We start from the raw sequence: 15,922 nt of genomic DNA, 5'->3' as shown, positions 1-15,922 counted from the left end.
ATAATAACGTAACTCAATTGATTATTGCATTATATCGACTTTTAGTTAATGCGCGCTGCCGACTGTCATTGACATTGAAACTTATTTCCAGCGTTGGATTGCATACTTTCTGGTCTGATTTCCTCGTAAATCGATCGCAAAGTACGGTCGCCGAACGCACAGTTAAATTAATGTGACGACCTCTGTGGCTCAGTGGTGAGCGCGTTGGTAGCTCAAGCCGGGGGTCGCGGGTTTGAATCCCGCCGACGGAACAAATGGTTTTCAATGTTCCCGGGTCTGGGTGTGTATTAAATTTGTGTATCATATAATAAAAATCTTAAATATATGTATAGTATAAAAGTATTAAATATATTTCCGTTGTCTGGTACCTGTAACACAAGTCCTTTAGGTATTTAACACGGGGCCAGACTGACATGGTGTGCAGCGTCCATAGATATTTAGATAATGTCGCATAATATTTAATGAGAGTTCAATAGAGCAGCTCGGTTGTCACAACTACGTAAAATGGGTTTTTTAAATAATGTTTTTTGTAAAGGAAATGTCATTATTTAAGAATAAAAAAAGTACCGTTTCCTATACGCAAAGGTATATCAGTACACAATTTGATAAATTCTGCTCGATAGAAAAAAATCTCAAAAATGACTGTCATAACGCTGTTTTTCATAATTGAATCATTTTTTTTTATGATATAAGGGGGCAAACGAGCAAACGGGTCACCTGATGGAAAGCAACTTCCGTCGCCCATGGACACTCGTAGCATCAGAAGAGCTGCAGGTGCGTTGCCGGCCTTTTAATAGGGAATAGGGTAATAGGGGAGGGTAGTGAAGGGAAGGAAAGGGAATAGGGGAGGGTATGGAAGGGAATAGGCCTACCCTATTCCCTTCCATACCCTCCCCTATTACCCTATTCCCTATTAAAAGGCCGGCAACGCACCTGCAGCTTGGGATTGGGCCTCCGGTAAACTTACTCACTCGGCGAAACACAGCGCAAGCGCTGTTTTACGCCGGTTTTCTGTAAGGACGTGGTATTTCTCCGGTCGAGCCGGCCCATTCGTGCCAAAGCATGGCTCTCCCACGTACGTACTGTGTAATTTGTGGCTAAATTACACAGTTTCAAGAAAAAAACAAAAAAATGAAGTACATTTGTCGTAGCCTAACCTAAACGATTTGATATATTTGATTTGTGTAATACTCGTACTAAAAACAAAAGGTTTTTTCTCCTATTTCCTATTATCAAGGCACGCGGCGAGCGCGTAACCGCCACTGTACAAGACGCGCTGATATGAATGTTAATTAATATTTTAATTTCCTTTACGTCGATATTCGTACTGACAGACATCGACCTGCTAATTTTAGGGACTACTGGGCCTTAACTCTAGGTAGCGAAGAGAAAAAGTGTACTATACGATTGTGTCCACCCCTTTCTTGTTCTAAGATCGTTCCATGTACTTTAACTTCAATTTAAATAATATTACCCACTACTTACTCTTCATATTATAATAACACTTGCAGCCATTTCTAGAAGCCAATTTATATAATAAGTATACTAGCTATCCCGGTAAACTTCGTGTCACTTTAAAACCTTCCCTGGACTTCTACGAATATTTTAAGACTAAAATCAGACTAATCCGTTCAGCGGTTTTAGCGCGACTAAGACATTTGAAAATCCATCTTTATATATAAGATAGTTGCGACACGAAATATTTTTAATATTACCTATTCATGCTGAGGATAAGTAACTCCCCTTTTTTCTAAAATCACTATCAATACTTATAGACCTTACCGTAATTAATAAAATATACGAAATGAAATATATATTTTTAATAATTTTACCGAGTAATTGAGTGATTCAAAGCGTGAACTACTTTATAGCGAAGGATGCATTTATGATGAAATGGAATTTACTAGAACACGGAAATGTAAAACCTCAATTAAAAATAACTAGATTTTATTTATAAAAGAGTAATCGAGCACACGCACACATAACTTTTATTTCAGGTATCGCGCTCTCTATGAACGCGCGTCAATTTTACGCATCTCTAGCGTGTCCTCTAGTAGTCATTAAGCGTACTTGTCCTTCAAAATGTTATCGATGTCTATGGTTCACCTCATGTATTGTCAAAAACGCGTTTTTAAGACAGTAAATTACCCTTAAAAATATAGCGTTTGGGTTGGTGAAAACGGGCATAATATTTTATCTTATATCTTTAAACGAGCAATTCTTGTATCTCGGCATCGGCTCCAACAATTTTCATGAAATTTAGTATATGGGGGGTTTCGGGGGCGATAAATCGATCTACCTAGGAATCATTTTTAGAAAATGTCATTTTATTTGTGTTTTATCGAATACCGAGCGAAGCTCGGTCAAATAGCTAGTGTTGTTAAAACTTAAAACACGAGAACACTACTGACTTCTATCTGCACTCTTAAAGGAGTTTGCTGCTAAAGTGTACACGGTGAATCGAGGCGATAGCACTCATTGACAGGGCCAAAAACGTACTCATATATTTTTTTTTACAATGAAATAACAGATTTTTCAAGTCTAAGGGCGATATCCAATAATATTCTACTTATAGCAGATATGTTACTACCGCGCGCGTTGTGAAGATTCAAATACGGCCCAATTGGGCCGTCTGTTATTTAGTCTGAATCGAGCGCAGTCACGAACGTGCCGCGTCTTGTCTTACCTAAATAAATTGAAAATGACGTCGTGCGTGCTTCGAAAATGTACCAATTATGACTCGAAAGTAAACAAAACACATGAAATCTCTTACCACATGACTTGATTGCAGTAAATACCTCGATTATTTACATTTTCAATTATTTTTTTAACAATCTGGAAAAAATCGAATTTTCGTCATAGCTCAACCGAAGAAAGAGACAGCGATACTATTCGACGTTTAAAAATAGAACTGTCTCTTTTATGTGAATGGTTTTTCGTATCCTTTGTTTCACTTATCTGTCAAATTTGTTAATTTTTGCAATTTTGAATTTGAAAATTGTTCGGAAGAGATTTAAGCCGGAAAATAGTATGGACGTAACATATCTGTCTAAGTAGAATATCATTGGCGATATCGTATTTTACATAAGTACGCGATGAGAACTGAGTCTGGAGTAAATTAGCTTTGAACTCAAAAAAGTTGGAGATTACCATTGTAAGAGTTACCAAGAAATTTTCATCTTCTCCTTTATCTTTATTATAGTCTGTGTCTGTTTCTTAATATGAAATTCAATTTCTTTTTAAAGCTAACAGAATTCACTGCGAGGCGCGAGCATTTTACTTATCGCTCCTAGAATAGAAAAGACCACAGTACAAGGTGCTTTAGCAAGTAAGTACACTTTGTATTGTGGTACCTAGCAACAAATATTTGGTAATTTCTTTGTGTGACTAAGCTCATGTCACTTGGGCAATGGCAACAATTATTGTTGAGTAATTGGGTGTCTATACAAACTGGTTCTTGTGCTCGTTCGAAAGTCAATTCAAGATAATATTATGATAATGATATTGTCAGGATTTAAGGCCCATACACATAGGAAAGCCGATCAAGTCGGAACTGATCGCAGGCCGACTGGATTTGTTTTGTGCTTTACCATTTGTGTGCACGAGGCGGCCATACCTGGCCTGCAGCAATCAGTGCTATCGAATTCGGTAGACCTTCTTGTGTATACGGGCCTTAATTACCTTTAAGATAACTTATTCCCGCTACAGGCGGCGACGATAATATTTAGGCGTTTAAAAATATCTCTGTAATAATTATAGTCACAGGCCGTATGAGCGACAATCGCATGAATTTATGAAATGAGCGTTTGAATTTATGAAAAAACTCCATAAAACCTGATATTATGAAAATCAGTTCAGCGGTTAAGGTGTATGGGGTTACGGACAGGCAGCCATAATTATATTTTGAATTTATGAAAAAATTACAGTTTGAATTTATGAAAAAACTCCATAAAACCTGATATTATGAAAATCAGTTCAGCGGTTAAGGTGTATGGGGTTACGGACAGGCAGCCATAATTATATTTTCGAAGATATTATATTATAGAAGAATACACTTTCGCATTAATTATGAAGTTAAGTTATTAAAGATTAATTTCGAGACTCATTAGAGAGGCGATTGAACGAACGAAAATTGAACGAATCGGACTTAAGGCAGGCCGACCTGATAGGACTAGTGCACACACAGGAAAGCATAAAATTATATTATCGTTAAGGACTACCGGATCGAATGGCTTCACCATGAAATAATTGTCAGCTCAAAGGCCACCTGATCTTATAAAATTTGCCATATTATATATACTTAGCAGCCTCACTCAGAGTTGTTAATGATAAGATACTTTAATTAAATGAAGTTTATAAGACATAATAAGCTCCATACATTTCTGCTAGTACTTCATTCAATTAAGAAGTATCTCTTAGTGTCTAAACACACAATGCCGAAGTTCCACGGTGGAAGTTCGGCATGATTCCGCCTGCAACGTATTTTAAATTACAGATGACACACCATGCCGAAATTCCGTCACGTTATAATATTTTATGCTTTTGACATTGCTGACGTAATCATGCCGAACTTTGGCCGCGGAACTTCGGCATGGTGTGTTTAGACACTTAAGCAACAGTCTCCGAGTAGTCGAGACAATAAATCCTTTAAAAAGCTTTTTTTTTAATTTTTTTAATATTTTTGCATTTTAAGATTACTTTAGGAAGTAATCTTAAAATTCAAAAGTATTTAAAAAATAAAAAAAGAAGAGTAATGTAGTATAGTAAAACTCAGAAGTTATTCAGTTTGATATCCTTTCAAGGATGTTTGGACTAGCAACTTCTCGTAGCTCAAATTATGCTTCTGCTAAGTTCTTACATGGTATATAATATAGATTATGCTTATCTTGTCTATCTTAATACTACTGTATTATATTTCCTTTTGCGCTCTGTGAAAATTCTGAAAAACTACTCTAAAGATAAGGACCAATTCCCAAATAACTTTTAAAGATGTTTCGTGTAATGTAGTTTTAGCATACAATTACCAGTTGGTAATAAAAAGGTCCTACACATAATATGAGGGTATAAAATAAAACAAGATGGTTGTTTTCTTATAATATAATTAACTTATCAAGTCTTAGAGTAACTTAAACTATCACTAGCTCAGGATCTCGCCTTGGTGGGCTGGGCGGTCTCCTCGGCGTCCTTGTACCAGTCCTCGCTGTGGACAGAACAATGTTTTAGTCAGAAACAGGGCTGTAGCTAGGGTCAGATTTGAGGTAGGGCAGCATTGGTTACAGGTAGGGCGGAAGTAAAAAAAAAATATCATAATTGATTGATTTTCTTGGGTTTTGCTATTTTTAAGGTAAGGCATTGTGATTTTAAGGTAGGGCATTGCCCCCCAATTCCCACCCCTAGCTACGGTCGTGGTCAGAAACAATAGTAAAGTCCAAGATAGAACAATGACTAACTCAAGAACAATCGAGCAAACATTCAAGACGGAGACCGCTACTCAGACCACAACGGCATTGCACCGTTCAGTCTCAGTAAACGTAACATACAGTATAATCATTAATATGTTTATTCATCTTATAAGTTTGCTTTTCTAACGCAGCTGAGCTAAGCTTCATTTGATCAACTCAACGCAGTGCGGCGATTTAAAATCACATTCAAGACGCAGTTTATCTAAGTGGTCGAAACGTAGCATTCGACTGGCAAATCGCATATTCAGAAAGGCGACTTTAGTATTCATGTATTTTTTAGCAAACTTATCGTTCTATAACAACTCAGGACAAAAGCCCTGAAGAAGCAAGGTAAACTATACGACCTGTAAACCTTCAAGAAGAGAGCGTATTCCCTCTTAAAAGGCCGGCAACGCACGTTTCCAGTTTCCATGGGCGACGGTAGTTGCTTTCCATCAGGTGACCCGTTTTCTCGTTTGCTCCCTTATTTTATTTTAAGAAACTCACCATCCGCGGACGTTCTCAGGGGCGTCGCACCGTTGGCTCTCCTCGTTGTAAACCTCTCCGACCTGGCAGCCGAGGTCTCTGGGCTCAACGCCGTTCAGGCACACGAAGAACCGCTGGCAGTCAGTGGGGTGGGGGTACTTGGGGTGGGCGACGGCTTGACCTTGATTGTCGACTGGCGGCTCCTTGGGGCACTCGAAACCTTCTTTGGTCTTCTCTGTAAAGAAATAAGTTGGTTAGTTATTGGTATTGCAAATGCTTTTAAAAATCAAACTAAAAGTTTAACTCATTTGATCTCAAAAGCTTAAGGTATTGTCAAATAGAGATTTTCCTTCTTTTATTGATCTTCTTCAATTTTAGAAATAAAGAGAACCACCAGGTTACTAACTGGCATTTTGGAAGATATTTTGAGGCTTATATTAGGTAGATATTGAGATCCTCTCATTGGTAGAGCAATTGGTGGCACATCCAGGAGTCACACGCACATTTGCCTACCATCGAGAAAATTGATTCCTAGGCAGTTGACAGACCAATCTCATTTGCACGGATCACGTCAATTAAATAATAATTATTATTGTGATTTGTTGGGTTAGCCGTTAGACTTAACGCGACCAAATTACTTAAGTTCGCCATCTGCCTAGGAATCAACTTATCTGATAGTACACCATAAAGTTAATATACCTAGCGGAATAGAGCAACAATCTCGAGCTGTCAAACGAAACCAAAATTGGTTTTCATCTGTGTGAAAAATATGTGTACGTATACGTACGTACACTGACACGAGCATGATTGAACATGAACTCTATGAGATCAAATTACCAACGTGCGACACGTGCCGACTGGATGTCAAAAAAAGAGTGCTGCTGTCATGTATTACACGTCTCTTTTTACCACGCAGTATTACTGATAGTGACATCTCTCTTGCTCAGGCCTTTGTTTCTCTATTCCGCTAGGTATATTAACTTTATGTAGTACACATTATCAGAACTTACTGTTTACGGCGGAGCATCCGGTTCGTGCGGCGGAGTCGGGCCAGACGCAGGTGCCGGAGTACTCGTCGAAGTGGAGACCAGCGGTGCAGGGCACCTCGATGAACTCTCCCTCGATACAGTTGTAGAACTTGTCGCAGACTGTCGGGTCGGGGTGGGCGAAGAAGCCGTTGCGGCGCGGGCAGTTGTGGTTGGACTTGGCTTGTTCTGGAAGGTAAACATGGGTTAGAATTGACTAATACAATATAAATTTTATTGGATAATTTTATGTCCAAATTTGGGTTTTGCTACTGGTGTCATATCATATCCCTGTCAATAACAAAAACGAGACGGATTGATAATTAAACTCTATATAATTCAAGATTAACTTTAACCCAAACTGGAGCAAATCAAACCTTGCTTAGCTTGTCTACTGAGATTATCTTAGAACGATTGGAATAAGTACATTTTGTAAATCCACGTATCTTTCGCAGCCTGTTCAGTTTTACTACTTTACAATTTAACCAGCTGGCCGATTCTGTATGGTACATTTGTGAGTTAATCACTGAGTTAGTAACGAAAAGGAGGAGTGAGCAACGGAAATTCTCACTTTTGTATGCAAGTGAATACAAAAAGTGGCATTTTCCGTTACTCACTTCTCCGTTTCGTTACTAACTCAGTTATTAACTCACAAATGTACGATACAGAATCAGCCAGCAGGAAGTTAAATAGCGTCATTAAAATCGCACAGATACATCACAATTTACACGTTGCATCATTACAGCCCAGATTTCATTAAACCTTGTGAGTTACTGACCTAAACTGTACAGGAAGTAAGTGCCTTTTGCGAACGATGAAAACTGGAACTGTCTCACGATAACTCATTCGCCTTGGTCGAAGCGTCTGACTTTGAATTCCCTTCACGGAATCGTTTTACTTATAACCGCATTAATATGTGAGTTACGTAAAGAATACACATGTACGCGTACGTGGTATGGATAGCTTAGATCGTGATAAGCGAAATCCGGGTGCTTTGACAGTTTTATTTGTCCACTGATAGAGACAATCAGTTTTAGAAACATTTGTTTTTGCAAGTTTCTCATCTTTCACATGATACATAATAACAATCATTCGTACAAATTATTTTATGAAAAGTTTCTTATATCCTTTTTTTGCTCGTTTAGGGTAGGATATTTTTCCTCAATATAATATTAAGATACAGCCAAAACTAGAACTTTACACTGACCAAAATTTTTTGACAGCGATTTTTCCTTTTTTGCAAAAAAGAGCCAAACAGGAGTTAAATTATCGAAAATTTGCGTAACAGAGAATTTTATCTTAGAAAAGCTTAATTTTCTCAGTTAAAATTATCTACCAAGTTAGTCTACATCCTGTGTGATACCTACATGACCTAGAAAGTCAGTCGTGTGTGACCTAGGTGGTCAAAGGACTGGCCAGGACACTTTCATTTCTGGCACAGTTGGCTGTGGCCTCCAGCCAAAGATTGTGTTTGCCTTTCGATACGTGAAACTTAATCTATCGATTATTATATTGTAGCTATTATGGCTGGTAATCGGAAAAAGGGCATTAAGTAAACTGGAGTTTTAGTTTAAGTGATAATGAGTATCTTTGAAGATTTTCAGTACGGTTATTACGTAGATATTATAAACAAATAAATAAACAATTTTTAGATATAGCATACCTTGAATATACTTTTATAAGTTTAATACTGTACAAAAGATGAATTCAAAGTTATTAATTCTATATGCCAAAATTGTAAAGCAAGTAGAACAGCTAGCTTTACCTAAAGGTAATATTCTAAAGGTGCCGATTGGTAGCGGGCAACATGAAGCAACCGCAGACGACGTGTCGCAGCGACACTATTGGTTTGTATGGATTTCTATGAAATACTCTCCGCAGCTAACGACACGAAGCTAGCGACACTAATTATTCATAGAAATACATAGAAACTAGTAGTGTCGCGACGACATGTCGTCTGTTGCCGCTTCATGAAGCCGGCTTCCAACTTGTACCTTAACCTTAGTTTAAAAAAGACGAAACATCCGCCTGTATACCCGAATGACATTGCCTTTCATCAAATCCTTCAAGATTCACTAACAAAATCCTTTGCTGCAAATATGAAAATTAAAAATAACTCACGCAGCTCAGTCCTGTCACCGCAGTCTACGTTGAAGGGCTGGTCGCACTTGTTAATCTTGCGGATGGTGGGGTCGAACACCAGGCCGTCGGGACAAAGCTTGGTGGTGGCGATGCCGTCTCTACACTCATAGAACTTGTCGCACTGTCTCTCATCCTCGTACTGGCCGTCCTTGGCGGGGCACTTGAACGACGACTGTGCACCTGGAGAAGAGGAAATGGTGGTTTAGTTACATATTGTATGATAGGTATTATAGAATATTTAAACGATCACTGTAATGTTTATATGTTATAGCCGAATATCCAGCACTTAAAACGGGCTTAACCAACCTGCTAATCAGATCACAGTCACTACCGACTAAAAATATATCGCATAGGTTAAAATTACCAGACAAGATATTGTACAGTTTCATATTACCACGACACAAAAATTAAAACATAGCACATTCTTTTTTGAAATTATTGAACGTTATGAAAACTAGAGATAACTTTTTTGAATTTTTTGGAGGCTGGTCATTTAGATTTTAGAACCCTGATAAGTGACGTCACTATGCTCTTGAGGATTGCCTCTATATTGATGATCTCTCCCATTAGACCACCGTTCCCAGCCCTAGTTTGTAAGTTAAGATAATAACGTTTGCAAATAAGTTTGTCGATAAAAACTCGGAGTGAAAGCCGATGAGAATGGCCAAGTCATCGATCGATTTTTTGTTTCACAACGCTTATGTAACGAACACATTGGGCGTGCTCTAATCTTGCAATGTTTAATTGATAGCCGTCACGTCAACGCAGGTCGTTTTGTAACCAATTGCAGCGAACGGTTCACGCAAAACAATACACACTTTAATTATAAGGTAAGTTTTGATGTCTTGCCAATAATTTCGTACCTAGAACTACCCTAACTACCAAATGAAAGTTAGGGTTGATAAAAATCATTAACACTAAAGCATTAACCCTCTAATTTATGAGATTGTACGAGACGAATTATAATTTTTGAACGTCATCTTGGCAGGACTACTACCGTGCCCCTAGATTATTAACAAAAATTATTTTAAATCTAAAAATGCATGCTAACACTTTACTAAATGTACGTAAGACACAAAAACCGACAATAATATTGTATTTCCTTTTAAACAAAGTGTCTTGTCCATTTTTGGAAGCAAAGTTTACCTAACAATGACATAAGATTACACAGACAAAGTTGTGTTAATGATAACAATTAAAAAGCACATTAAAATTGTATAGCTTAATTTGCGCACGCAACATGCAACTAATGTGATGTTTATGTAATTAATAATGATAAAATAATAGCTTATGTAACACACGCATGGTAGTGTCTCTGCGTACATAGAATAAGTTAGATACATAGACGTACATAGAAGTTTTAGAAGCGATATGATGTTTCGATCAAAACTTTTTAATACCTACTCGGTTATCCCAAAAAACAAACAAATACTTTGCGACATAATATGACGTATGAATAATGCTGAGAAAAAAAACTTGAGTGATATAAAAAAATACAATATTTTTTTCGGCTACGACCTCAGAACAGGAAAATAAAAATCTGTAGCTACAGATTTTTATTTTCCTGTAACGACTTACGAGTAATAAAAACGCTACGACCTAATTTTCTGAGCATGTCAGAAAGAGGTTATGTTGATTAGTTCAAAAGGTTACAGGCTTAATATTCAAATGTCTGTAAAGTGTGACATTAAAAAATACTCGTTCATCACCTTTTTTGCAATTCAAATAGATGAGTGTCAAGGCCAAATATCATTCTGTCTACTCTGGCCAAAGCGTATTCAAATTTATCTCAAAAGTGGGACTCTATATCCTGTTATAAAAAATATCATAATTTAATAAATTAAAACTAATATCTATTATAATCTATTCAAATTAAAGCTATCGAAACGCCCTTTATTTATATTATAATTTTATTATTATATTTATAATAAAATATTGGTTTGATATTTAACTTTCAGATGTATCACATCGTCATCATTTCCTTTGAATTTTAATTAAAAATTAAGTATGTAGGTATATAATTATAACTGCGGTCGTGTATCACGCGTTTCCCGTAGTCCGTCTGGAGCAGGAACACCGTTGGGGTTTTAGTGGGTACTCCCAAGTGCGTCTTCCGTCCGCCCCGGGGAGTCCCACATACCTCGTCGGTCCTCCCCGGGCCTCGAGGATGCGTAAAAGCGTTCCCCCAACGCAAAAAATAGAATATAATTATAAACTATAATGTTTTTTATAATTTAAATTATATAATTATGTTAGCCAACACTTCGGTATGGACATATTTTACGAAATTTCAATTAAGAGCATTTTTACTCTACATTAATTCATGAACCAATTAACGGTTCCACAAAAATTGTACTCATTTGTTATTCGGTGTTAAGACACACAATTTAAATTTATTTATTTGAATATATTATATATTTTACTGGTTGTAGTATTTAAGTATGTTATACCACCACATTTTGGCAACGTGTCGAACAACGTTACGTAAGAAACACGTGGGTGGCTTATATATAGTAAATGGCACTAAATGGTCTTATTCTATTAAACTATTTTTCCCTTCTTCTATAACTCTAGAAACCGCAAGCTATACAAAACTTGGTACGCGACAAAAACGGTGCGCGTCTTGGCGCTATTTTACACGGTAATATTCAATGATGCGAAAAATTATACCCAAAACACGACGACCGATACAATCAAACCGTGTTACATATAAAAAAAGGAAACTATTCGAGGTTCACTGTCTTTATCTGTCGTGTAACATTTCCAACGCCTCCGTGGTCTAGTGGTATAGAGCGCGGCTCTTGACTCGGAGGTCGTGGGTTCGATTCCAGCGTTGGAATTTTTTTATTTCCAAGTTTGGTTAGGACAATGCAGGCTGATCACCTGATTGTCTGATAAGTAAGATGATCCATGCGTCGGATGGGCATGTAAAAAGTCGGTCCTGCGCCTGATCTCTTGCCGGTCGTGTCGGCCTTCCGTCCCACTGGGTTATGAGAGTAAAGGAATAGAGAGTGCTCTTGTGTACTGCGCACACACTTGGGCACTATAAAATTACTTCTGCATACACAAGCAGACTTTTTTTTTGACGCAGGGGAAATCTTCAAAAAGATTCCTGGGTAGGATATGTGGGATTTTTACCCACTAAAACCCCTGCGATTGACAGACTTCCGCACATAGGAGAGCCACGGGTACTCTATCGAACAACTTCCGCTGCTCTCCCAGCACATTGCTTTAACAGAGCTCTTTACGGAACTACATTCGAAAGCTATCCCGGGGTACTAATGTCCCCATATAATGTAGCCCTAGCTAATAGCAGGGAGTAAAACGCTCTGTTGACTTGCGGCATTGCCATAATGTCGACGGGAACGTCGGGCAGGATCTGATCTCTCTCGATCTCGTTCAGCAGCCTCCTTTTGTGCCATGATTGACTCACAAAAGGAGACTTCAGCCGACCAAGCAGACCTAGCATTGGCAATTAGTAAGGGGGTAAAGAGATAAAAAATGACTATCTCTTCACTTATGACATCCGCTTTATCAATATTTTTATTAGTAAGGGAGTAAGGAGATAAAAATTCAACTATTTCTTCAATTACATCTACAAAATATCTAGATTCTAGGCTTAAAAGTCTCGTCAATGCTAATAATCATCAATAGAGGTACGGCCGGTATCGCAACAGAGGTGACGTAATGGTGAAAGCGGTGTTACAACACGATGCATCTGCAGCAGAGGTCGCGCCGTGACCTGATGTGATATTTGACTGACTAATCGAATTTAGATAAATAATTGAAGTGCCTAACTGCTGCACTCAGAGTGGAACATTAATTAATTAAATGTAATTTTAATTTCAAATTTTGACGCAAGCCCCATACATTATCTGTCAAATTGAAGGTAAATCATAAATTATTAAATGTCTTTAAGTACGGCGGTAAGTACCTACCTGTTTTATGTTGATATTATTTACATCAATGCAATGGTATAAATATATAAGACATAGATATCTGCGAATATCTATGTGAGATGAAAGTTATAAAAAAGTTAAACATTTTTTTTGGTTTCATAATTATACAATGAAAATGACCAATGTGAAGTTTTTGAAAAAATCTAGAATGAATGGGACCTGCAATGAAATTATTCTCACTTCGTAGAGTGCTGATGACATATTTCAGCTGACCTACAAAAACTATTCCTATGACCTATCCTGTTGACCCAGATAGTATCAATAACTTAGTATGTTGAAGTAGAAATAAAAGTATTAGACACTTCGTCAGTAGATCTTATGGCTAGTGTCTGAGGTTTAATGAAGTAATTTCTAGTAAGTTTATAGTCTTTGATTAGCTAAAGTCGAAGCAACCAATCAACAACACCGTTGAGTAGATAAACTCCTGTCAAAATCCACAGAATCATGGGCAATAGAGAAGTAAATGTATAGGGGAGTCACATTTTTTTAATAAATTAAGGGGGCAAACGAGCAAACGGGCCACCTGATGGAAAGCAACTACCGTTGCCCCTGGACACTCGCAACATTAGAAGAGCTGCAAGTGCGCCGGCCTTTGACATATATTGAATGTAAAATTGAAGGAAAAATGGTTGACCAATCGATTCTTTCTTCGAAATATTACGCTCGGCCGACCTGCCTTATGTAAATTGATTGCAAAAGTTCCGCCAACCTTTGCGTAAAGTTGTGTCAACATCGCAAGTCGCAACTTTTAGAAATTTCCATGTGATTGTAAAGTTGAATGTCAATGTCGCGACCACTCGACTGAGACGAATGTTTATTTCTGGTTTAGGTTATTAGTTGTATTGGAAAGTCGGTTTAAGAAGAACTGCCGCGCTCAGAGTCGAATATACTTAACTGTAATTCAATGAACATTTTGACATAAGCCTCATACAGTAACTGTCAAACTCTCAATTAAATTAAAGTTTAATCATCATTAAAATATGTCTCTGAATGCGGTTCTACTTGCCACCGTGGCATTGCATTGCTTTGAAGATTGAAAGACATCTCATATCTCTCATTTTTTGAAACCGGGAAAAGAGCATTATAAATTATAATCAAATTTAAAATAACTTCAAATGTCCCATTTACCTTTATCTTAAAAGTATAATCAGAGCTTAAAAGCTTTTATGAACTTTTTACTAAGAAAAGCTTCGATCGGTGGTAACTTTGCAAAATTAAAATCCTAATCACGTAGCTTTCGACGAATTCAAAGCTTGTAGAGTTCGGAGAGGTAGAGTCTATAAAATCATGATCTGCATATTCTTTTCTTTTAAAATTTTCTTTGATTTCTTTATTTATAACTGTTTATTTTGTTAAGACTACTCATAATCATATTCCTGTATTATTAAGTGAAAAGTTGATAAGACTTTTTATAAAAAAGTTTAAGTGTGGGTTATACCTATTATTATAGCTTTAATTCACAAGTATAATATTAAAGCTAAGTCTATAAATATTATAATTAATCATACTTACTCGCAAGAGCGGCGACTGCCGCCAGAACGATGAACACTTTCATAATTATTTTCTTTTTTTTTAAATAAAATATTTGACTAGATAGTGGACCGACCCCTACGACGACCCCAGCACGACTGAGGAGTGCAATGCGAGTGCGCGCCTTTTCATCACCCGACCTGCCTTCAAAACCGGTACGAAGACTTAGCTGTGATTTAACATTAAAAAAATTCTAATTAAGTAATTACTATTATTTAATTGACATATCTATATTCGGGGCGTCGACTTGACCGCTAGAAGGTTTGGTACGAAGGTTTGGTCCCTCGAGGCTCCAGACACCGTAACCTTCGTTTCGTATGCAGGTTGGTTCTAACAATATGCCCCCTACGCCGTATATGCATTTAACTGTAAATTGTAAAAACTCAGGTATGCGTCGCATATTGATGTCGTTCGAATTTTTCCAGTGCACGTGTGCGTTAACCGTTCACTAAGTTTTGTTTTAAAAGTCCATGAATACGCCTATACTTTTTGTAGACGACATTTTTGTCTACATTCTCTTTACATTATAAAAAGTGCATAATTATTATAATACATGTTAAGCAGGAGCCTTGATATTTGTACGACGACTTTAATCGCTAATGAGTTGACGAAAGTATTAGCATCTTTAGAAAACCAATAAAAAAATAATAGCCATGCTCAGAGATCTTAAACATTGCTTATGTCCGGTTTCTGGAGGTTTTTCAATGGTCATTTCACAAACATTGTTGATTGGGCCATTTTTTGACTCTGTTCAATCAAAAACGATCGTGAATAGATAAACTTCTGTCAAAAAAACTGAGAATGGGCATTAGTAAAGTGTTTATATAAGGCTATAACATTTAAAAGTACATATTATTATTATATATTTTTTTTTCTAATTATTAATTGCAAAACTTTAAATGTATTGGTTATCACTAAAAGTTTCTCAGTGAGGCTATTAAACCTAACAAATAATTGTTTTATAGTACGGTTGGTATAAAAATCGACCAAGTGCGAGTTGGACTCGCGCTGAAGGGTTCCGTACCACAATAGAGCAAATATAGGCTAAAAATTGTGTTTTTACTTTTTTGTATAGGAGCCCCCCTTAATTATTTAATTTATTTAATTTTTATTTTAAATTATTAAAGTACAAATACAATTGAGTATTTCGTGAATATTTTCAAGTGCCTATGTGTTGTCGTTATTGATATCGAACAAAAAATAGCAAAAAAAAAATTACGTTTGTTGTATGGGAGCTCCCCTTAAATACTTAATTTATTTTGTTTTTAGTATTTGTTGTCATAACGACAACAGATATACACAATCTGTGAAAAATTCAAAAGTCTAGCTATAGCGATTC

General features: G+C 36.9%; 1 protein-coding gene across 1 annotated transcript; it reads right to left on the bottom strand.

Moving 5' to 3' along the window:
- Positions 1–5,082: 5,082 nt before the first annotated feature.
- On the bottom strand, positions 5,083–14,670 carry LOC121729388 (protein obstructor-E). The gene is made up of 5 exons (XM_042117888.1): positions 14,566–14,670; positions 9,074–9,274; positions 6,938–7,141; positions 5,949–6,162; positions 5,083–5,200 (listed from the first exon to the last, which is right to left on the bottom strand). Exons 1-5 carry the CDS (start codon positions 14,606–14,608, stop codon positions 5,143–5,145), a joined length of 720 nt encoding a protein of 239 aa, XP_041973822.1. The 5' UTR covers positions 14,609–14,670; the 3' UTR covers positions 5,083–5,142.
- Between the last annotated feature and the right edge of the window lie 1,252 nt (positions 14,671–15,922).

This window comes from Aricia agestis, chromosome 8, assembly GCF_905147365.1.
Source record: "Aricia agestis chromosome 8, ilAriAges1.1, whole genome shotgun sequence".
NCBI lineage: Eukaryota > Metazoa > Arthropoda > Insecta > Lepidoptera > Lycaenidae > Aricia > Aricia agestis.
Note: the sequence above shows the minus strand (reverse complement) of the source record. Positions and strands in the feature narration are given on the sequence as shown.